The sequence below is a fragment of the Crinia signifera genome, chromosome 12, assembly GCF_055691185.1.
Source record: "Crinia signifera chromosome 12, ASM5569118v1, whole genome shotgun sequence".
Taxonomy (NCBI): Eukaryota; Metazoa; Chordata; class Amphibia; order Anura; family Myobatrachidae; genus Crinia; species Crinia signifera.
The window spans coordinates 35,806,081-35,831,297 of record NC_139228.1 but is presented as its reverse complement, the minus strand read 5'-3'; the positions used below and the strand labels follow the sequence as shown (position 1 = coordinate 35,831,297).

General features: G+C 46.4%; 1 protein-coding gene across 1 annotated transcript in view; it reads right to left on the bottom strand.

Moving 5' to 3' along the window:
* Window positions 1-25,217, bottom strand: part of BRF1 (BRF1 general transcription factor IIIB subunit) — a 343,261-nt gene that overhangs the window by 271,468 nt on the left and 46,576 nt on the right. Inside the window, exon 3 of the mRNA XM_083166801.1 lies at window positions 9,662-9,835. Within this exon, the coding sequence (XP_083022927.1) occupies window positions 9,662-9,835 (174 nt within the window). The remainder of the gene's footprint in view (window positions 1-9,661; window positions 9,836-25,217) is intronic.

Sequence of the window (25,217 nt, the reverse complement as noted above, 5' to 3'; positions counted from 1 at the left end):
CTGAAAAAAAAATTCCGAGACCCTAACTCTCAGCTCCTATGCCTCTCCAAGATACTGGAGAGACTTGTCTACTCTCGCCTCACAAACTTTCTTAACTCTCACACCCTATTAGACCCACTTCAGTCAGGCATTCGCTCTCAACACTCCACTGAGACAGCACTGACTAAAGTGGTTAATGATCTGGTAACTGCCAAGTCTAAAGGCCATTACTCACTACTTATTCTTCTTGATCTTTCTGCTGTGGATCACACTCTTTTCTTACAAACACTACACTCCCTAGGACTTGATGCAACCCTTTCCTGGTTCACATCTTACCTATCTGAACGCTCTTTCAGTGTTCGCTTCTCTGACTACTTCCTCTTCACTACCTGTGTCAGTCGGAGTTCTGCAAGGCTCAGTCTTAGGTCCTTTGCTTTGCTCAATCTATACTTCCTCTCTTGGCAAACTAATCAGCTCTTTTGGATTTCAGTATCACTTATATGTGAATGATACTCAAATCTATCTATCCACCATAGAGTTGTCACCAGTGGTTTTGAGCTGAGTCTCTGAATGTCTCTCTGCCATCTCATCTTGGATGTCTTCTCGCCAACTCAAACTTAATATTTCCAAAACGGAATTACTTATATTCCCGCCAACTAAGAACAGTTACCATCCTGACATCCAGGGCTGTGGAGTCAGAGTTGGAGTCGAGGAGTCTGAGTAAATTTTGAGTACCTGGGGTCGGAGTCGGCAAACAATGCACCGACTCCGACAATTATAATTAATGACTTCTCTACTGTAAGAATAAAGACCAATGCATGCAGTGCCTCACGTAACCGCAAAACGAACACGTTAAGTGACCATGAAAAAGCATGCTTTTCATGTGCTTCACTATATGGCACGCAACGCACAATTCGGAGCACCAATACTTATAAATGTACTCTCCCTTGTAGTTTAGAACTTATTTCCAACGTTCAATAAGGTTTTCAATACCTCGAAAAATTCATTCAACCTCCCACCATACGCACATCTTTTTACGCGGATGAAGAACTTGTTTCATGCGCGGAGTCGTTTGTTTACCGTGGCTAAGCCATTCCTTACACTGGTTCATATTGATGTACAGGCACCATTTTTCGTCGCCAGTAACGATTCGGTAAAGAAATCGTTCCTTGTGTCCGTGAATTGAACGGTGACGAGCAAGCAAACCAGCGGACAAACATTGTGTTTGTCCTTTGCTTAAACTGTTCAATACAGTAGACTGTTGGCTTCCCAGCCTCTAGTTTCTGTAGTAATAATATGTATGTTGCCTTTCTTTCCTTCAAGGAAGGCATCAAATACATTTGCATATTAATACAGAGGAGTCGGAGTCGAGCCGGAGTCGGACCATTTATCTACTGACTCCACAGCCCTGCTGACATCTCCATCGATGTTGACACCTCGACAATCTACCCTACCCTACAAGCTTGTTGCTTAGGGGTCATCCTCGACTCTGACCTGTCCTTTCCTCCCCACATTCAATCTGTCTCCAAATCATGTTACATGCATCTAAAAAACATATCCAAAATACGACCTCTCACACAGGACACTACCAAATCTCTTATCCATGCACTCATTATATCCCGCATTGATTAATGCAATAGTCTCCTAACTGGTCTTCCCAAGAACAGACTCTCGCCACTGCAATCCATTTTAAATGCTGCTGCTGGGCTGATCTTCCTTGCAAGACGCTGATCGTCTGCTGATCCGCTCTGCCAGTCCCTCCATTGGTTGCCTGTATCTTACCATATTCAATATAAAAATCTTCTACTCGCATATAAAAGGTATTAACCATACTGCACCAGCATATATTTCTTTACTTATCACAAAATGTCTCCCATCTCGACCACTCCGCTCTGCACAAGATCTGCGTCTCTCTTCTGCACGGGTCAGCAGCTCCCATTGACTAGTACAGGACTTTCATAGGGCTGCTCCCATCCTATGGAATGCCCTTCCACACACACAATAAGACTCTCTACTAGCCTTCAAACTTTCAAGCGTTCCCTGAAAACTCACTTCTTCAGGCAAGCCTATCATATTTAAGTTCTACACGCATAACCCTCTGAGGCACTTATGTATTATATAGCTTCCCTTCTGGACTTGTAACTTGGTGGGACAGCTATGCTATTACTGGTGCCTGTCCTTGCGTTTCCCTCCTATATCCCTATAGATTGTAAGCTTGCAGCAGGGCCCTCTAACCTCTAAGTCTGTCTGTTGTTACCCAGTTTGTTTATTCACTATCTACCATTGTAGATAGTGAATTTGCTGCGCTATATAAGAAACTGTAAATAAATAAATAAAAACATTTGAATCCCCCCCCCCAATAGGGAAGGAGCGGCATTACCCTTTTATTATATAGGACATATAAACCACTACTCAACCAGGCTACCTAATACTCTGCATAGTTACATCTGCTTATTAATTGGTGCATATATTTTGCAATATCCTGTATGTATTACTGAATGCTCTCGGCTGGCAGGGACAAAGGAGTGAAAGTATCTTCACGACATAACGAACCAGCAAGGGGCAGACTGAATACACATAACATCAGACACACATTAACCTCTTGGGCACATTTAAATTGGAGGTATGAGCTTGGTTCCATATAAAAAGGTATGGCTGACACACCACTATCCCCCTGAATCAGCATGTAATAGATTCACAACGCTACTTTGTGCTGTCAGGGACCCGGCCCCTTGCATTACTGTGACTTCCAGTTTACCTCTATTTCTTCCTCAAATTCTGACACTATCCGAGCAATGTCATAACGAATATAATCATGTATGGATAGGTCACTGCCTCTTACATCCCGATAGAGCATGTGTGGCTGTTAGCGTTCTGTCCTCACCTCAAGAGAATAAGGGGGCGGAAGGAATGAATACAAAAAGTGCTCTAACCCTACTCCAACATATCACTATGCTAAATTACAACCAGTTACGTTCCACACATAATAAAACATTCATACAATGTATAAGTAGATGCTCCTGAATACAAATCTGTATTCAGAATGACTTCAGATCATCTTTCCTCCTGATGTTCTTGTGCAGTTGGCCCTGTGGAGAACTTTAACATGAATAATCTCCCACATAACCAAGCTATGTTATTCAATTATGCATTATTTGGAGCAGAATGCGGCGTTTAGATGCCTGGCCCATACACGCTGATGTATATCATTCTACTAATAAATGTTTCACATGTATTGCATTGTTATCTGAAATGGCCAGCTGCTCTGATCAAATATGCACTTGTATCCTCAAGGACTGCTGCGCGGCACTCCTACACCCAGGGAGGATGTGGGCTTGTGCCTACAGCCTTGAATCAAAGAGAGGGAGTGTTCATAATATAGATAAACTGCAATTGCTGAACCTTCCTGTCAAGTTTATTGTAGCTGCCTACATCCCAGTTCTTTCATTTATAAAGTGTTATTTCCATGGTACAAGAATAAAACCTACGCTAATAGTTTTACACAAGAGAAATGACGACGTATTTTATGCTAAAAAAATGCGAAATCGTGCGCTTGGGTCTCAAAAGCATAAAGGCTAAATACTGTGTAGTATCAAGGGTACTGTAATGAGGAGGAAAGGGATTCAGTAGTCACTATTTCAGGTGACAGAGGCAGGGAAATAAGGTTAAATAGCAATGAGGAAGGCAAGTCAGATGCTTGGCTGCAATGGGAGAGGAACCACCAGCAGCAGCGACAAGTAATAATGCCACTGTATCATTGGTACGGCCTCATCTAGAATACAGTCTGTGTCCAGTTCTGGAGGTCATATCTCCAGAAGGATATAAGTACATTAGAGACTGTGCAAATTAGTGCCAGGTCTACATCACAATATAGAACGAGAGCTGTATAGGCTAGAGTATATTTAAGAGCCTGGCATAGGCGAATCTAGGGGGTGGTCCGGGGGTGCACAGGACCACCCATTAGCTCATTTTGTACTTGGGGGGGGCGCTTTCCAACGAGCCCAGCCCCGTGTCTCTCGCCCTCTGGGAACCGGAGATATGGCCAGGCAAAGCTGGAACGTTTTCCTTATAGGATAACATGGGACCCCCACCCAGTTCAACGGCTGCCAGTTCCCCCTTCGGCATCACTGAAGCTCAAGGTTGATCTCAGTCGAACCCAAATTGCTGGGCCTTCAATCTGATACCAGGCTGGATCTATATGGGTTAATTGGTTCCAGGGATATTGAGGTTAAACCGTTTATTTTTTTCATTTCTTAAATGTAATTTCATGACTGTTTATGTTCTTTGAGGGCAGATTTCTCTGGAACCAAACAGCCCAGTTTCACGGGACCAAAATCATTCGAAGCCAACTCAAAAGTTCTTCAATATGATACTGGTCTCATGTAAATGGGTCAGTTGGTTCCAAAGATATAGCTGGTTTGTTAAAGGGGGTAGGGAGAGGAGAGTGGTTGTCTCTCCCCCTCACACCAGAAAATGATCCTGGGACCATATTCCCGGGTAAATCCCTGCATTTTCTGTTGTGAAAGGGGTATTATTTCAAAGGGGCACTACGGTGTGCGGCATCATGTGTAAGCGGCATTATGTGTGCAGTATCATGTGTAAGGGGCATTATGTGTGCAGCATCATGTGTAAGGGACCTTATGTGTGCAGCATCATGTGTAATGGGTACTATGGTGCACAGGATCATGTGTAATGGGTACTATGGTGCACGGCATCATGTGTAATCGGTACTATGGTGCACGGCATCATGTGTAATGGGTACTATGGTGTGCGGCATCATGTGTAATGGGTACTATGGTGTGCGGCATCATGTGTAATGGGTACTATGGTGCCATCAAGCAAGAACCCCCTAGCAATGAGCACGTAGGTGTGCAGCACTTACAGTATGTGGCAGTGTATGTAATGGGCATTACGGTTTGTTATATAGTATGTAATGGGCATCACGATATGTGGCACAATGTGTAAATGGCATTATGGTGTGTGGCCTTATGTGTAATTGGCATTACGGCGTGTGGCTTTATGTGTAATGGGTATTACGGAGTTTGCTAAAATGTGTAATGGGCATTACTGTGTATGGTCTAAAGTGTAATACCACACCCCTTTTTGTGATACCACGCCTCCTTCCCATGAGGCCACGCCCCCTTTTTGCTGGCAAAGGTCCCCCTACTGTTATGTCTAGATCTGGGACCACCCATTACCATAATTCTAGATTCGCCTATGGAGCCTGGGAATTTGTAGGTGACTAATAAAGTTGTTGAAGAAGCAAGGTGCTGTGGGAGAAATCCAAGGCAGCAGGGTCATGGGACTTTGGTCCAATCAGGCAGCTTTGAGGAGGCAGCTGGAGGAGGGGTATATAAGGGATAGCTTGAGGGGTAGCACTTCCTCTTGGAATCCGGATCCTAGCTGGGCAGCGTGACACAGGCGAAGCTAAGTACATTACTTTCATTTACTGCAGCGTGCAGCACCCTTACACACGCAGCCCATCATGTCCGGCCGCCCCAAGAGGTCGGCACCACCACAGACGCATCTCGCCCGCTGGTCACCGTGCCAGCGCGCAGTGGGGGGAGGGGAGCGAGCAGGCTGGCCACCACCGTGTCATCGCGGGCCCAAGCGTCGCCTCCTGCTAGCGCAGGCATCGGGGGGCTAGTGTCCCCTACCCCAGGCAGCGGCTCCCCGGCTGTCAGGGCTTCCACGCCGATGGACAGAGTGCAGAGCAGCCCCATGCAGATGATCACGGGGGGTCCAGCTAAGAAGGAATTTGCCTCTAAGAGTGAACTAGAATAAGGCCCTAAGTGCTTATTGGCAGAAGTGGTTTGATACCAAATTAATTGCATCTGGGAGGACTGATTGACATTTATAAGCCAGGAAGGTTGGTCTAATGTTGTGTGGGGAGATCTGTGGGTCATATAAAGGTCATGTGGAGTGCTCTGAAGGTACGTGGTGAGATCTGAGGGGCATCCAATAGGATTTACAAGCTGCTGATGAGCACACCGCCACCATTTTGTCATTTACATGAGAGCAATGTGATTTTTTTTCTTTTTAAACAGACTTGTGCACAGTTTACCATCCCAGTTGGCATAGAGGGAGAATAGTGTGCCGTGGGCAGCGAGGCACCGTGCCTGAAACCTGGCAAATGCAGCGAGCCATGCAAGGGAGCGTGGTGCACTGTCAACATAGACAGCAAAAAAAAATAATCAAAAACTCATGTCAACCATTTCTCATGCCAACCTTTCGTTTGTATGGACCTAAGGCATGTCAACCTTTTTAATGTGTAGACTTGATGGCTGTTGACCAATAGTGCTCAACCAAGACACTATTGACCTAATAACCCATACACATCCAAGTGCAGAGGCGTAACGAGATATTTGTAAGCCCTATAGCAAAAGTTTGTGAGGGCCCCAAATATACCAATCAATGTTGATATCTCTATATTGTATATGTAAGTTAAAACAGGGAAGATGGGTCCCATAGCAGCTGCACCCCCTGCACCTATGCTAGCTCCGCTCTTGACCAAGTAAGCCAATAAATGAATGGCTGAGGATGGATTTGTCATCTACGAGCACTGAGCTGGACTCTGGTCAATTGTTTGAATGAAAAGTCTCAAGGCCGATAATAAAAAGGAGCAAAAGTTTTAGTTTCGTCATGATCAATATTCTAATTTGAGTGCTTAGTCCTTTGCTGGAGCTCAGTTCTCGCAAGTGTGTTAATATATATTTAAATGCCTCCATATCTGACAGCAATGCTTTAGTCGTTTGTGGTCACTATACACCCCTCTATTGCAACGTTAGACCGGACAGGCAACAGTCAAATACCAGAACGTATGAGGAACAAGCAGTACGGGTGTGTGCATACACATGCCGGCAGACATTGCCCATCAGCAGAGGGGATTTATGGCACTCTAAGCCAGACTGTGTCCAGCAGAGGCGAACAGCATTGATCAAGGTAACCAAACCGGGCACCGTCAGTGCTCAGCGGTATGCCAGCACGGATAAGGCACACTTCTATCTCAGGGTCTCCTCTCCTCCAGCAACGATCACAGAACGATCGCCAGCCTCGCTGATTACATGAGCCGCCGGAGAGGAACTGTCAAATTTCTCTAAGGACGCAGGAAGCCAAATATATTCTACGGGGCTTAAAAATAAATAGGACATAATAATAAATAGAATAAAACCAGCACTGATCTCCGACGTTCCGGATTTCTTCTTTGTTTAGATTTTTTATTTCCCTCGAGTCTAAGGAAATATCTTCAGCTGTGAAAAAGTTGCAGACCTCTCAATCGTGTTTCCATCGCAAAGCTGCTCTCTGTACAATTGCACCAAAATGGCTTTTCTACCTCCGACAGAAGGAACGGGAAATGGAAAGCAAGGAGACTTCCCGAAAAAGTGTTGTATAAATCCCAACTGCAAGTCTCAGAACGGTCTTTACAGAAAATGAAATACACCGGCGATCGGGAACAGAGTGACATGCTGGTATAATAAGGGGACGACGATGAGCTATACAAGTAATTACTAGTTTCATCAAACGATATTGATTTAACAAAGCATGGCTCCTTTTTCCTTCCGACAAAGGTACATTATACCACAATGCAGCCTTGCTTTCTAACAAAGGAAAACCAAAAAAGTACTGCTAAACATTATGACATTTGAGACATCAAATATATAGAAGAGGCGTGGGAGGGAATCACAACATTCAGGAACCGGCTAATTAATGATAGTAGTCAGCAAGTTGTTTTAAGGAGCCGTAGAGGGTGGTGTCAACTGATATCAATAGGTGCACAGGGGTGTGGTATAGGGTACCGACGTCGGGATCCCGACTGCCCGGACTCAGACAGCATGGTGAGCGCCACAAAGCCCCATGCGGGCTCGTAAAGCTCCCCACCTATTCTATTCTCCCTCTATGGGGGTCATGGACCCCCAAGGGAGAATAGCCGGTGGCCATTGGGCACCTGTCTGTCAAGTTGGGATCCCGACGTCGGGTAAATGACTGTCGGGACCGCGTCCGGCACCAGGTGCACACTAGACGATGATATCGGTGGTATGCCCAGAGGGGATGATATAGCAGATACTCACTGAATGAAATAGACTAGTGTATGTGTTCAATATCGTTAGCGCAAAATGAGCAAAAAATCATCTAGTGTGTATGGGGCTTTAGGCACTGAAGGTACAGGGGCTGTGTCTACCTGGCATTTCACCCGTCCTAATGTAAAGTAAATTACATAAGCAAAATAAAATTTTACTTCAAAATATTATGGATTCACTGTTTAAGGTTATTTTATTACCAGTTATTTATAGAGCACATATTCCGCAGCGCTTTACAGAGAATATTTGAACATTCACATCAGTCCCTGCCCCAGTGGAGCTTACAATCTATATCCCTTACCACATGTACACACAGACATGCTAGGGTTAATTTAGTTGGGAGCCAATTAACCTACCAGTATATTTTTGGATTGTGTCAGTAAACCGGCGGAAACCCACGCAAGCACGGGGAGAATATACAAACTCTACACAGTTAGGTAGGGATCAAACCCATGACCTCAGCACTGTGAGGTAGTAATGCTAACCATTACACCATCCGTACCAGCCCAAACAGCAGTGTTAAGAAGCCAAGTGCCAAATTCAGGAAACATGTATGAGAACATATTCAGTGAACTGTCTGAAGCTGAATTTTCTAGGTACAGTTTCTTTCCCAATAATAATTTACAAGATTCAAAATCCCAAGTATTTAAATGATCCCAATTGGGTTGTATAACTACTTTGGAACAGGACCCTTCACCCCCAGAAAATACATCTACAGAGAGTATGCTGGCTACAAAAGAAGGGTCGACAAGCATTGAGTTGATGGGCAAGGTCGACAGTCAAAAGGTCAACGTGGGGGTTTTTCACAATTTTTGTACCCAAATTTCGACGCCGTCAACATGGACACTGAAACGTAGCACCACGTCCCCCCGCACCACCTACTGACCCATGTCGACCTAATGACCCATGTCCCCTAAATATACAGGTAGATAACATTTTACAATTGATATTACCAAGTGTAAGCTAATGTCACTATACTAAATAATACAGATGATGAGCACGATAGCGAATTTCTGCTAAATGCATTTGTACAGTGAGCAAAGAGGCTCAGTTTTATAAGCCGCCTCATATTGTAAGTAACACACAGCTCTGTTAGAGGAACGCCAGCAGCAGATAGAGACATTGCACTGACGCAGATAATAAGATCCTGACAATCGGTCAGTATGAGGCAGATGCTACGAAACCTTTATAGCAACAAACTACCTAGTGTCAGCCACATCACGGGTTCCCCTGGCCAATGCCGACAGCAGACCTAGCTATCTGCAATACAGAAAGGAGCTGGGAACTCTCAGCACAGCTAAATTAAAATAGCTGCCTCCTACATCTCTCTAATAACAGGATTCTCAGGAGAATGTTTTTCTAGCTCAAAGACAGAGAAAGCTGCAATACTTCATTTAAAAATAGCAGGAGGTAAGGAGCAACAGGTGTTATTACAGGTAGGATTAAATGATGTTTACTCAGACAGGCAACAGGCTGATAAAGCATTTGTAGCCGTGAAGGTGGAAAAACACTACTACAAATACATATTATAGCACACTCCAGGAAATGCTGGGAAAACAGTGTCTGGTTATCTAACCTTAAACGCCAACAAATAGAAAGGATACGGGGTGTTCCTTCTGTCCTGCACACCAGGTACAGGCAGGCAGCTATGACGTGGCTCATCTTCCTGCCACGGGTTAGGTGCTTGCTGACAGCCATTTTGAAGAAGTTGAATGCAGTGTCCAAGCAGTGTTTGTTCAGCTGTAACTGCACCCCCAGGTTATGGATCTGTCGCTTTCCTGGAAGACAAGGCCAAAGGGATGTCAGTGTGCATGCTGTCAGGAAGCAAGGAACTCAGGGGCAGATTTATTAAGCTTGGAGAAGAGATAAACTGGAGATAAAGCGGAGAAAAGGTAAAAGGAGATAAAGCACCAGCCAATCAACTCCCAACTGTCTTTTTCTAACACAGCTGATTGGCTGGTGCTTTATCTCCTTTTACCTTTTCTCTGCTTTATCTCCAGTTTATCTCTTCTCCAAGCTTAATAAATCTTCCCCACACTTACATATTCCTCCTCCTGCACCAGTGCCGGGACTGTATGAGTGACCAGAGCAGGTTAGATTACCCCCTCATCATTCTGCGGACAGGTACCCCCCCCCCCCCCTTCTTTTATATATTTGCCACACTGTATATATATATATACATTTTTTTTTATATTACATGTTAATAATAAATTGTTTTGTTATACTTTTATCTAATGGTGTCATTAAAACAGCGCTGCAAATTATCTCTTTTTCACTTACATTTTAAAGAGTTTGACTAGCCCTTTTTTGAAGCAGCTAACAGCCCAGATTAAGCGCTCTACACAGTTTACTGTATTTCTTTGATGGTAATCATAATGAATGGCTGCCAGGCTGTGTGTGGTATAGCCATTGATAATGTGACACCCAGGTAACTATTAGTGTCAGTATTACAAGGTGAAACAGTGACAGTCTGTGTACATGATTTCCCCTGGACTAGAGATGGGTACACCCTGACAGGAGCCTATAACCAGGCAAAGAAACTCGGCACTGCGGCGGCACTACAGACTGCGCGCTGCCAAGATGGCGCAGCAACTAGTTGACTCTACTGAAGAAGCGGGCGGGGCTCAGGGCATCACACAGGGAATATACACAAGGGCCTGACGCACTGCACTGCATCAGGTCCTTGTACACTACAGTACTGTAGCACACACAGCCGGGCATGCATATAAATTCCTGGGGGTAATGGACGGTCGCGCTGCCGAGACACAGCCAGGCATGCATATATCCAATGCAGGTTTGTGATCTTAAAGGTGTAATAGAAGCTTTAATGTCACCTCTTTATTAAACTCGCATTCCTGCATCTTATTGTAGGGAACACACCAGGACGATCTGTGTTCAATTCCCCCAGTTTTGATGCATGGTACCACAGAGTGGATGTAAAAAGTTCAGAATCGTACCTGTTTTCAGTACGATTCTGATGCGATGCGCACCCCCACCGGTCATAGGGTCGGATTGAGATTTTACCTGCTGCAGTAAGGATTTGTCGATCTACATTCGGCTGGGTACAGATTGTGTACAGATCGTACATAGATTGTGTACTCCAATCCATCAAGCGACCATCGTGTGATTTCAAGGAAATAGTTTCCCGATCGTCCTGGTGTGTACCCAGCATTACAGATTTAGGATTCTTTTCTATTTATCAAAGGCTAGATCTAGAAATAACCACTCTGGCAATATATCTTTGTGCTACGGGAAGTCCAGAATTCTCCGGCTATGGAATCAGAGCGTCTGTAACTTTTACACACCATGCGCCTTAGTAATAGTGGACTCCATCCTGATTTTAGGTGGGTCCCTCCTTTTTTGTTATTGATAATTTGCCACAACATGTAGAACTGGGAGCCCAAGTCCAGGCTTCCAGTCCCAACGCAATCTATGTAACATTGCCAACGAGTAGCACTCAGCTGCCCCTGCAGACCTTTATTGATAAATGGCAGTTCGAAATCCTGGGTCGTCAGGTGGTGTAAAAAGATCTGACATGGGTCAGCAAGCTGTCAAGTGCTCAGGGCACGCTTTGCAGTGTAAACGGGTAATCCGGGGCGATGCCACCCGGGATCTGTTCACTGCAATGGAAAAGCCGGCATGTTCTCATCTCCCAGCACCAGCCCAGGACCCGCCACAGTGACATAACCTGCCTGGCATTATGCCGGGTCGGGAAGCAAGTCTAAAAGGGTCGAAGGCCAAGTCCAAAATCCCGGTGTGACCCGGCTGGTGTAAAAGTGGTATATGGACAAAAGCAGAGATAGGACATTACTTTGTAACTCTGCTATTCTATAAATGCCTTCATAGCCATTAATTTATGTAATATAACATTAATAGATTATTCTTTGATATTTTGGTTATTTCACATATATATGATTGTTGCGACACAAATGTGCAAATGCATGAAACTATGTAATACAGAAGAAATACCAGGTAACAAGATTTGCAACAGCCATATTTGTACAGCTATTAGGGTGTGGTATGGTTAAAATAAAATAAAACTGTACTATAAATTATGATAGTTTCTAAATAAGAATTAGAACATAAGATTTCTAGGTTTATAGTTCTGTTGTATACAGGCATAGTAATCTCCATCTGTGGGACACATTCTCACCACCGCAGGAACTCACTAGGGGCGGATAGTTTTCCCCCATTGCCAGATCCGGCACTTTGGAGCGGAGGAGGGGGGTGGATCTCCATTACATCACAGCACTGGAAAAATGGCTGTGTTCTAACATTTTTGACCGATAGCGTATATTTAGTATTAATTCCCTATGTGAGCACAATGCAGCAAACAAAATTAAAAGGAAAGCAGGGAGGTAGATTAATTCAGTGACCTAGATATAGGAGGATAACCTGAAACATCTTCGACTCTGAACTGTCCTTTCTTCCCCACATTCAATCTGTCTCCAAATCATGTTACATGCATCTAAAAAACATATCCAAAATACGACCCCATCTCACACAAGACACTACCAAATCTCTTATCCATGCACTCATTATATCCTGCATTGATTATTGCAATAGTCTCCTAACTGGTCTTCCCAAGAACAGACTCTCACCACTGCAATCAATTTTAAATGCTGCTGCTAGGCTGATCTTCCTTGCAAGACGCTCATCGTCTGCTGATCCGCTCTGCCAGTCCCTCCATTGGTTGCCTGTAAATTACCGTATTCAATATAAAACACTTCTACTTGCATATAAAGCTATTAACCATACTGCACCAGCTTATATCTCTGCACTTATCACACAATATCTCCCATCTCGACCACTCCGCTCTACACAAGATCTGCATCTCTCTTCTGCACGGATCATTAGCTCCCATTCATTATTACAGGACTTTTATCGGGCTGCTCCCATCCTATGGAATGCCCTTCCACGCACATTAAGACTCTCCACCAGTCTCCAAACTTTCAAGCGTTCCCTGAAAACTCACCTCTTCAGGCAAGCCTATCATATTTAAGTTCTACATGCATAACCCTCCGAGGCACTTATGTATTATATAGCTTCCCTTCTGGACTTGTAACTGCTATGCTATTACTGGTGCCTGTCCTTATGTTTCCCCCCTATATCCCTATAGATTGTAAGCTTGCAGCAGGGCCCTCCTACCTCCAAGTCTGTCTGTTGTTACCCAGTTTGTCTTATCACTGTCTACTATTGTAAAGCGCAACGGAATCTGCTGCGCTATATAAGAAACTGTAAATAAATAAATAAAGCCAAACCCCTAAGCAGTTGTCTGTGCGGGGCTGCTAATCGTATAGTCACATTGTCTGGAAACTATTTAACCTCTGACCGATGTCCTCAGGGCAAGATTTCCTGACATGTGTTGATCAGATCCAGCCTTATTGTGATGTCTGCCGTTCCCTCTGCAGATCATGTACCACTGGCGTATTCATCAGTGCAACTTGTGGCGCAAGACAAAACAATCCGTTTTAAATCACTATCAGGTGGGTTCGAGCAGCAGTATAATAGCGTTTGGCCATGAAGATCCTTGAAATGAATTTTCTACAGTGGATGTGAGCTCATGGCTCCTGCCACTCTCCTTCCTGTGGGATCATTAACCCGAGGGTCATTGGGTCGGCCACTGGAGGTTTAATAGAGTTGTATAATTATACAATTATAAGATAACATAGATAAGATTAGAGACAGTTGGTTTATAAGAGGAACAGTAGAGTGAACACAAAATAGTTTTTTTTTAAATCACGTCTAAACAGCCCAGATGTAATACTAAATATTAGTTTTTATAAAATGTTCCAACTACTACCGATACTTCTGTACAAATTCCACAACATTTACAGCGTACAAGACTACAATTTATTTAGATATTAAAACCGGTTTGTTGAGCTGCTAAGCACCATCACAGGGGCAAAGCATTGAAAATATTTATAGACATAAAAGCTTTGGGCTGTACTAATATTTGGCAGCAGTCTACAGACTCTCCGAAGGTAATTAAGGGAAGAAACGTGTTGTTACTCGATTCCCCTGTCCAATACAACAACCCTGAATGCAGCCAATGTTGCCAAATATCCAGGGAGGCGCATGCCCCGTCATCATAAGCGAGTTCAGAAGTCATTTTAATGATCGTGTAATAAGGGACACAGGGGCAGATTTATTAAGCTCGGTGAAGTGATAAAGTGACTGGTTTTTATCACCGGCCAATCAGCTCCTAACAGTGAAGTTACAGGCTTGGTTTGAAAAATGACAGGTAGGAGCTGATTGGCCGGTGATAAAAACCAGACAATTTATCACTTCATGCAGCTTAATAAATCTACCCCAAAGTTTTCAAAGCAAAGGAGTTGGATTTACAAACTTGAATTTCATGCTGAGATGAGCCCGTCAGTTGCTGTTCTGCCTGTGATACCCGCAGTGTCCTGCAGAGGGGAGGCAGTGCAGGACTATCAAAGCTCCGCCCAGCCGCGAGTAAAAGCAGATTAGTGCATCAGTCTTTGTGGGCAGCGAGGTGTCGCCAACCTACTCTACCCCTACTGAAAAGCCCCAAGCAGGGCTGCACAGCAGGTGGCTGCAGAGATGCACCCAAGCCTAACTCTATGAAGTCAATAAAATGACTGTCCAAGAACAAGTAAAATACAAACTTACTTGGCCTTAAACCAGCAGCTGTCCGTTGGGTGATTTAAGTCCAGGTAAGATTACTTGTGGGCTTCACTGTGGAAAGTTGTGGCTTGATTACAATGTCAGCTTCTACGGCTGGAGGTTCAATAAAAGTGATTATTGTTTGCCACAGTGAGAGCTCTCTCTGCAATTTTACACAGAGCGATAGATTATAGACAGAAAGATAGATCCATTGATGTATTAGGTAGAAAGATCGATTAGATCGACAGAATTAAAGACATGGAACCGGACCTATTCAGTGACTGCTGCCTTGGAAGCGGCGCTAAGTACACTTTAATGTGGAATATTCACTTTGGGGGTCAAGTGAATCTTCATCACAAATTAATAATTATCTCCAAAAACGTTGGTCACATGACGACATCAAATACCCATTAGCAGCGCATAGGGCCAAACACACTAATCTTCAAAAGTGATAAAATGGAGAGTGATAAACAATCAACCAAGCAGCTGCCATGTCACAGACTGTGTTTGAAAAATGTCAGACAAGAGCTGATTGGCTGGTTGGTTGTTTATCACTTTTGAAGCTTAGTGCATCTGGCCCATTGTCACCACTATTGAAAATTGGGTACTTGTTTCCTAGCACGGTGCCAGCGATAAAGATTGTGTCCATCGGGACCCCCCAAAATCGCGTTGATCGCATGCAACCAAATCGCATGCGATGGACAAGATTTTTACATTGGAATCAATGTAAAAGGGTCCCTGAGACCCAATTTTACATTGGAAAGATCGGGTCCATTGACCCATTTAACATTGTTCCCTGTGTAAAATCGGGGTCCATCGCATCGGTCGCATCGCATGCCTTAACTCAAGGCATGCGATGGACGCGATTTTGTTATTGTCGGGGAAAAGGCTAAAAATAGCTCTGAAATCGCGTCGGTCGCGTCCATCGCATACCTTAACTTAAGGTATGCGATGACCCACGACGGGCGCCGTGCTAGGAAATACATCAAAATTGTGCTTCAGTAGGAGCAAGCAATGTAATGCTGTACCTCAGATAAACATTATGTTATAGTGCATCATTTCTAGAATTCTCTTGAACAAAAGCTCATTTTTAATTTAAAAAAAAAAAAAAATTCTGGAAATAATTTTTAAGCCATTCTAAACTGGTTCAAACTAAAACAGTCTTTCTGCCGCCCTTGCAAAAAATGTAATGCACAATGTGTGACACCCCAGATTTGGGGGTCTCCCTTTTCTATGCCCCAAATTCACTTTTGTGGCCAGTGTAGCCCTAATTGCACTTAACCACAGGGGGTTGCTAGGCAACCGCCCTGCAGCAATAACCAGCGTTGGACCGAGGGGTGCCCCTTCCCCTGATTGGAGGCTGAGGGGCGCGAAAGTGAGGAGAGCTGAAGCAGCGCCAGCCCGTGTGTGTGTTGGTGGCGCCTTAGGAAGCACCCGGTGCCTACCTTCAGCAGCCGCGGGGAGAGCGTCCACAGCCGCAGCACGTGAGGAGAGCCGGCCGGTGATTGACACCCAGGAGCCGGGACGCGAGCGGCTCGATAGGGAGAGAGAGGGTGCAGCAGCAGCCCGGCGTCCAGTGCCAGAGACAGCAGACACCCGGCAAAGAAGACGGAGCAGTAGCGGGAGGCGCAAGGCAGAGGCGCGCACTCACCCCCAAGCACCTGACAGCCAGCTACAGAGACCCGGCTACTACCGCTACACCCGGCGGTGATTGACAGCCGCGCCGGGGATTAGACGCGGCGCATCCAAGAAAGTGACCCCCGCCGACCTCCAGCCCCGAGAGGAGGAGAGAGACACCGCAGGCGGCAGGGAGAAGACCGCACCGCTGTACGGCACAGAGACCCAGCACCCGGCATTCAGCAGGGAGGAGACTGGACCCGGCGCACATGAGCAGCGCTGCCTGCAGGGGCGACGCTGCTACCCCTACACCCCTGGCAGTACGGAGGAGAAGGTCACCATTGCAGGGAGTGGAGCGGAGCCCTGACAGGCATCACAAGAGCCCGGCAGTGGGATCCTGAACGGCAGGAGCCGCGACATAGAGTAAGTGCCGCGCAGCCACCCTGACCCCTGTGACCCCCTCAGCAGACCCAGGGACAGTCAGCGGCTAGACAGAGGCCCTAACATTTCCTGCCAATCGCCCTTAAGCTTAACCTACAGGGGCACCCTCCCAAGATGCCAGGCACATACCGGAAGCATTAGGAGCACCAGCAAGATCCACTGACAAGAGGGGTCCCCACGACTATAGCCACCTTTGGGTCCCTGAGATATAAATAGAGGAGAGACTGTCGCACTCCCATTGGAATGGTGGAATTCAAATACTTCAAACTCAGACTACAGACCCTAGGGACCAACAGTTAAAGGCACCATCTTGTGGCGTAAACTTGGTAGTGTTACTACCTTCTGATATAAGTGACAGAATACCGTTTTCCCTTTTATCCGGGACATTGCCCCACAAAACGTTTATCCTTTTCCATCGAGGAGGACTTTTACCCTAACGCAGTAACTACAAGAGGCCTCCAGCAAACTCTAAATACCTATGCATAGGTCTGTCTTTGAGACAGTGTGTAAAATAGGGACTGGGTACCCAGTAGCGTAGTATAGTTTACAGTAAAGTCTAAGTTAATGTGATTGCTAATTATCCTATATTGTTGCAAAGTGATAACTGTACTTGATTGAAGTGATCTTAGGTTTGTTTAGACCCAAAAGTGATCATATTCTGTTGTAAAGTAAGTCGGTACTCTGACATCCAGACGTGCCTTATTTAATTATTGTAAATCTGCTGTGTGATATTACGGTGCACCCCTTTCAGTGTTATCTCCGCCTTAGGTAGCCCTGCCTGCTACCCGACTTCAAGTATCTTATTTGCTCTGAAATAAATTCCGTTGCACCGTTTCTTTGGTCTGGTTCTTGTCCGATGTCCAGCAAGAAGGGACGAAGAGGGAAATCACAGAGTGCAAGGTAAAGGGGTTACTGGCCTGTCTGTTCCGGTTTACCACATCCAACTTTGGCGTCACGAACAGGATCGGAAAATGTCGGAAGACGGTACCCCAATACCATCACCCCGCAGACGTCTCCCACCACTACCGGAAGACAAAGAACCGCCAAAGGCAGCGGCGGCACAGATCACGATGCCCTACTACTTCGGGGCCACGTGGCTCCTCACATTCTCGGGAGATACGCGGACGAAAGGCACAAGCACTTTTAAGGCATTCAAGGACCGCATGAATTCGACGTTCACCCTATACCAACTGAACGAAGAACAAAGCAAAGAAATATTGCTGGCGCAACTGAGAGGGTCCGCCCTGAGAGAAGTCAAATCATGGTCAGAAGCCGACAAGGAGACGGCGGACAAGATATTGAAAAAACTGGCGAAGATCTTTGATGCCAAAACCGTGCCAGTGCTGAAGAGCAGGTTATATGCCAGGAAGCAGAAACAGGGAGAATCACTGCGTGATTTCGCACTGGCATTACACGAAGCCATGAAGGCAGTACAAGCCGCAGGCCCGAGAGAAGTACCACTAGCGGATGAAATGCTGATCGACCTCTTCGTAGAAGGGGCAAGAGAAGAGACCACTCGCGCCCAACTCCGAATGATAAAGCGGCAAGAACAAGGCTGCACATTTGAGGAACTCAAGGAATCGGCACTGCAAGTGCTGGAAAAAGTCCAGAATGAGGAGCCGGAAGAAGGCGCTACGGCGGAAGAAGAAGAGACTGAGGATCACTGGGAAGCCAGACGCCAGGGACCTGGTAGTGTAAAGAAGAGAACAGTACTTCAAGAGGCGCAATCGCCAGCAGGCCCAGACCCACTGTCCGCCATTAACAGCAAGCTCACAGAACTGGCCCTAAACATCGCCAGAATGGGACAAAGGCTGGAGCAGAGCGAAGCCAGACATAATGAGTGGCGCCCGCAGAGGGAGAGAGGAAGCCAACCGCGGTGGAGCACACCCAGAGAATCAGGAAGAGGCCCAATCGATTGGTTCGATGAAGAGGGTAGGCCGATATGCCGAAGATGTCAGCAGAGCGGACATATCGAAAGAAATTGTCACCAGAATACTTTAAACGAGGAGTCCCCGAGGTTGAGGACCGATCCTCGGGAAGACCCACTACTAGGTCCGCAGAAACAAAACTGGTGGCCCCGCTCCATACAAGATCCATTGATCAGTCCGACAGAGCTCGTGCAAAGTCAGACCACGGCGAAAAGACCACGTGACACGGAGGATCGACGAGTCAGAACAAGAAGAGTGACCGGCCAGGTATCGTGGTTCAGTGTGGCACGTGGCTATGGCTTCATAAGGGCAGATAACAGGAAGACCGTATACATACACTACACCGGTATCCAGAAGACCCCTAGGAACAAATACTTCAGAAGCCTGGAAAAAGGAGAACGGGTCGAATTCGAAGTGACCAATGGAAAGAGAGGTGTCAAGGCCACCAACGTAACAGGCCCCGGTGGTGCTGCAGTAAGAGGCAGCAGATATGCAACTATCCACAGCCAACATCGACGCTTCATGCACCACCTGAAGATAAGAAGATCGCAGGATGTTGGTGGTGAGAGTGACCGGTCCATCAGTAATCATCCCCGGCCTGACCAGATGCCACCATCACCAGAACCCATTAGGCCACCACCTCAACCTAATTTCCCTGTGGAAACCCCAAAAGAAGTGAGGCCAGGAACGGAACACATGTACACTCAAAGAATGGTAGATACAGGTGGCCGGACAGCAACTCTACAGCCGACCGATACCAGTACTGCCGAACGCAAGAGATGCCTCGAAGTTGTGGCCCACATGACCATGGCAAAGAAAATGGAGCCATTGGAACCTGAAAGCCCAAAGGCAACTGTGCCACCGCCCAAAGCAAAGGCCATCACAGAAATCCCAAACACACCTGAAAAGGCCGAAACCCGTCCCATGGAAGAGAAAACTGTAACAGACCAGGAGTACACGACAATTACAGGAGAAGAATTCGTGTGCATGATACAACAGGCCATCAACAGGTCCAGAAAGAGTGGAAAAGGGGCACCACGTGCCCATTGCCGACCGCATGCTGTGATCTAAGGTGCAGTTGAAAAGACCGCTCCGAAAGTTAGAAGATCTGAGCGATACACGAAAGGGGTGTTACCAGTCCGCGATAGAATGTAAATTCTTCTCAACTTGTATGTATGTAAATTTGAGTACAGTATTAAGATGTGTAAATATGTGATGCTGCATATGATCCATTTCTGAAAGGACATTCAGGGCCTTACGTTTATGTTCGGGACTTTATTCAGAACTTTTAACCCCATTGATGCCCGGGGACAGGCATCCTTCGAGTAAGGGGACATGTGACACCCCAGATTTGGGGGTCTCCCTTTTCTATGCCCCAAATTCACTTTTGTGGCCAGTGTAGCCCTAATTGCACTTAACCACAGGGGGTTGCTAGGCAACCGCCCTGCAGCAATAACCAGCGTTGGACCGAGGGGTGCCCCTTCCCCTGATTGGAGGCTGAGGGGCGCGAAAGTGAGGAGAGCTGAAGCAGCGCCAGCCCCTGTGTGTGTTGGTGGCGCCTTAGGAAGCACCCGGTGCCTACCTTCAGCAGCCGCGGGGAGAGCGTCCACAGCCGCAGCACGTGAGGAGAGCCGGCCGGTGATTGACACCCAGGAGCCGGGACGCGAGCGGCTCGATAGGGAGAGAGAGGGTGCAGCAGCAGCCCGGCGTCCAGTGCCAGAGACAGCAGACACCCGGCAAAGAAGACGGAGCAGTAGCGGGAGGCGCAAGGCAGAGGCGCGCACTCACCCCCAAGCACCTGACAGCCAGCTACAGAGACCCGGCTACTACCGCTACACCCGGCGGTGATTGACAGCCGCGCCGGGGATTAGACGCGGCGCATCCAAGAAAGTGACCCCCGCCGACCTCCAGCCCCGAGAGGAGGAGAGAGACACCGCAGGCGGCAGGGAGAAGACCGCACCGCTGTACGGCACAGAGACCCAGCACCCGGCATTCAGCAGGGAGGAGACTGGACCCGGCGCACATGAGCAGCGCTGCCTGCAGGGGCGACGCTGCTACCCCTACACCCCTGGCAGTACGGAGGAGAAGGTCACCATTGCAGGGAGTGGAGCGGAGCCCTGACAGGCATCACAAGAGCCCGGCAGTGGGATCCTGAACGGCAGGAGCCGCGACATAGAGTAAGTGCCGCGCAGCCACCCTGACCCCTGTGACCCCCTCAGCAGACCCAGGGACAGTCAGCGGCTAGACAGAGGCCCTAACATTTCCTGCCAATCGCCCTTAAGCTTAACCTACAGGGGCACCCTCCCAAGATGCCAGGCACATACCGGAAGCATTAGGAGCACCAGCAAGATCCACTGACAAGAGGGGTCCCCACGACTATAGCCACCTTTGGGTCCCTGAGATATAAATAGAGGAGAGACTGTCGCACTCCCATTGGAATGGTGGAATTCAAATACTTCAAACTCAGACTACAGACCCTAGGGACCAACAGTTAAAGGCACCATCTTGTGGCGTAAACTTGGTAGTGTTACTACCTTCTGATATAAGTGACAGAATACCGTTTTCCCTTTTATCCGGGACATTGCCCCACAAAACGTTTATCCTTTTCCATCGAGGAGGACTTTTACCCTAACGCAGTAACTACAAGAGGCCTCCAGCAAACTCTAAATACCTATGCATAGGTCTGTCTTTGAGACAGTGTGTAAAATAGGGACTGGGTACCCAGTAGCGTAGTATAGTTTACAGTAAAGTCTAAGTTAATGTGATTGCTAATTATCCTATATTGTTGCAAAGTGATAACTGTACTTGATTGAAGTGATCTTAGGTTTGTTTAGACCCAAAAGTGATCATATTCTGTTGTAAAGTAAGTCGGTACTCCGACATCCAGACGTGCCTTATTTAATTATTGTAAATCTGCTGTGTGATATTACGGTGCACCCCTTTCAGTGTTATCTCCGCCTTAGGTAGCCCTGCCTGCTACCCGACTTCAAGTATCTTATTTGCTCTGAAATAAATTCCGTTGCACCGTTTCTTTGGTCTGGTTCTTGTCCGATGTCCAGCAAGAAGGGACGAAGAGGGAAATCACAGAGTGCAAGGTAAAGGGGTTACTGGCCTGTCTGTTCCGGTTTACCACAAATGCTTACTACAAATTAACTTTGCCAGGGAGAGGAGGGGACAAAGCTCCCATTAATCTGTTACATGTGCGTTCGGCTTTAATTGGAAATAAAATAAGAATAATCTGTTGCTAAGATTAAGAGTGAAAGCTATTTGTACGGGCATACCGAAGTAACCACTAGGCATTGAGAGGGGGGAATCTAATTTTAAAAACATCTATTTTTAAACCACAACAACTGGATCTGACTCCGCATTACTCATGCAACTTTCTAAACCCAGCAAATACAAAGAAATCCAGCAGAGGACAAAGGAAATTCCTGGTCTCATGCTATGTTTGCAGATTCCTCTACTCCACCAGCACACGCAGGCTGCTGAAGCCATCAACGGAAAACCTATTTGTGCAGTCCACTTGGTTAATATTAATTTCAACACAACATTTTATGTATCACATTCAGTAATTATCCAAGAAACCAACATTAGTGGGCGCATTGCTAAAGTCCCTAGGACAGTGGTTCCCAACCTTTTTTCTCTCCCATACCCCCTGATAAGAATTTTCTTTTATGAGTACCCCCTCCTCACAATTTTACATTTCCACAGTACTTAAGAGCGGAGTGGTACTAAACTGCATGCGTGTCCTTATAATAAGGAGCAGTGTGCGGTCAGGAATAAGTTCCCTCTGTGTCCGGCCACTGGATGTGTACTATCTCTGGGGTTCCTGCTAACACCTATAAGGTTAATGTCACTGCTTTCTCCACCCATGTCAGTGTGGTGCAGGTCAATGCTGATGTCTGAGGGCAGTGGAAGTAGCTCCCAGTGGATTTCTTGTAGGGCAAAAGCACAAGGAGATGCTGATGACAATGCAGACAAAACTGGAAGTGTAGTGATGTGGTTAATCTCCACAGCAATCTGAGACTTCTTCCGCCATCAGGAGACTTCTTGCTCTTCTTCCACCATTATCAATATTATTTTCAAGCACCCCCAGTGGTACTAGTACCCCAGGTTGGGAACCACTGCCCTAGGAGGTAAGTTCTCATGGGCAGGGCCCACAGCACTCTCAGCTCCCACCCTGCACTATCCTTGTGTCCATTGCATTCACATACACCATTAAGCCTCATACACACTAGAAGAGATAGGAAAAAGATATCGATGAAAGGGTCTCGTTTAAACAATATCTATTACAATCTTGTCCAGTGTGTACACGCAATATCATTAACGATGAGCGCTCCCTCGCACCGCTAAGGACATCCTTACTCGTCATCAATGTACTGACCAGGGTTATCCTTGGTAATGGCAGCGGATGCCCGCACCCACTGCCAATCGGCATTCACCAGTGTGTATGGGGCTTCACCAGGGCACTGGAGTGATTTGAGTATTCATTAGTGTCATCCTCTTAAGCCCATACACAATGGAGGATATTGTAAAAGACAGCGAACCGACGTGTGGGGTAGCATATGAACAGTCCGTGGCACGCACCGCTTCCGTCGTCTTCCCATAATGGAACTAGGCTGAGAGCTCTAGCAGGGATCCCCGGAGAGGAGAGACATGCACTGGGCTGAGGCCTCTAGCGGAGATCACCGCAGAGGAGAGACACGGCACTAGACTGAGGGCTCTAGCGGGAATCACTGGAGAGGAGACACACGGCACTAGGCTGAGGGCTCTAGCAGGAATCACCAGAGAGGAGAGACATGGCACCAGGCTGAGGCCTCTAGCGGAGATCACTGGTGAGGAGAGACACGGCACTAGGCTGAGGGTTCTAGTGGGGAACACCGGAGAGACACGCACTAGGCTGAGCTTCTAGCGGAGATCACCGCAGAGGAGAGACACGGCACTAGACTGAGGGCTCTAGCGGGAATCACCGGAGAGGAGACACACGGCACTAGGCTGAGGGCTCTAGCGGGGATCACCAGAGAGGAGAGACATGGCACTACATTGAGGGCTCTAGCGGGGATCACCAGAGAGGAGAGACACGGCACCAGGCTGAGGCATCTAGCGGAGATCACTGGTGAGGAGAGACACGGCACTAGGCTGAGGGTTCTAGTGGGGATCACCAGAGAGACACGCACTAGGCTGAGGCCTCTAGCGGAGATCACTGGAGAGGAGAGACACGGCACTAGGCTGAGGGGTTCTAGCGGGGATCACCGGAAAGGAGAGACGCGGCACAAGGCTATCATCACGTCACACACACCTGACATTGTATTACACATGGACAGTTAAATAGTATAGTATTACCATAACACGGTCCCCCTTGTTACTTAATAAGTCAGGCAGCAAAATCATATGTTCTTCCTCACACTAGGTATTCGAGCCCCATAGACATAAGCTATCAGTGGCAGACTCCGATTACTCGATTCACAGCAATGGCGTTTTCATACAATTCTCATTTATCAACAGAATACTATTAATACAGCAAATGTGCGGAGCTCAAGATATGTAGAACTAGGGACCAGCATAATGGACAAATATCTCTCTTCAAGTAGTGGCATTATGACTGCCAGTGAGGGCAGACACCCAAGCCATGGCAATACCCACTAGACAGCCTGTGTCTCTACACCCCTTTCTAAATATGGACATTCTCATTGTGTTACCTCGAGGAATGGACATTACTCGGTCCAATATACAACCGAAACACTGCCATCTTCTGGTGAGTTAAACAACATCTTTCTCTTACATACACACACATTATATATATATATATATATATATATATATATATATATATATATATATATATATATATATATATATATATATATATATATATATATATATATATATATATATATATATATATATATATATATATATATATTATTATTATATATATATATATTATTATATTATATTTGCCTCCGCCTTATGGGTGCACGGAGGCAAATCTAGGAAGCCGTTGCAGGCATACTACTTTACATTCCTATTGATCGTAAGCATGCAAGCAGGGCCCTCCTACCATTTGACTGTCTGTAACCACCCAGTTTTATTTCCAATTGTGAAGACCAACGGAACCTGCTTCACCATATAAGAAACTGTTAATATAAGTCAAAACCAGACCTAATACCTTACATCACATATATCCTCTCGATATGCATCTTCCATCTGTATAATTATATCTTTGAATACTGCTGAAGTGTAGAGATTTAATAAGGCTCATAGCGATAACCCTCATATGCGTTAGACTTCAAAGACCATATGTTTGGAATTCTGAATAAACAGTAAAAAGACCTCTAATTGAGGATCGTCCCCTTCACGATGTGGGTTTGGCTGCACGTTCGTGTAAGTGAACGCCGGATCAGAAATCACGTCAGGCTGTTAGGTGAGCAAGCCCTGTGATGTGAGGTGAAACGCGAGTACTGCAGAGGAAGCCGCACCACCTGGCAGACCGGCAACTCTCCTCATCTCCTTCTCAGGTACCTGTGTGCACAATCCGGATCCT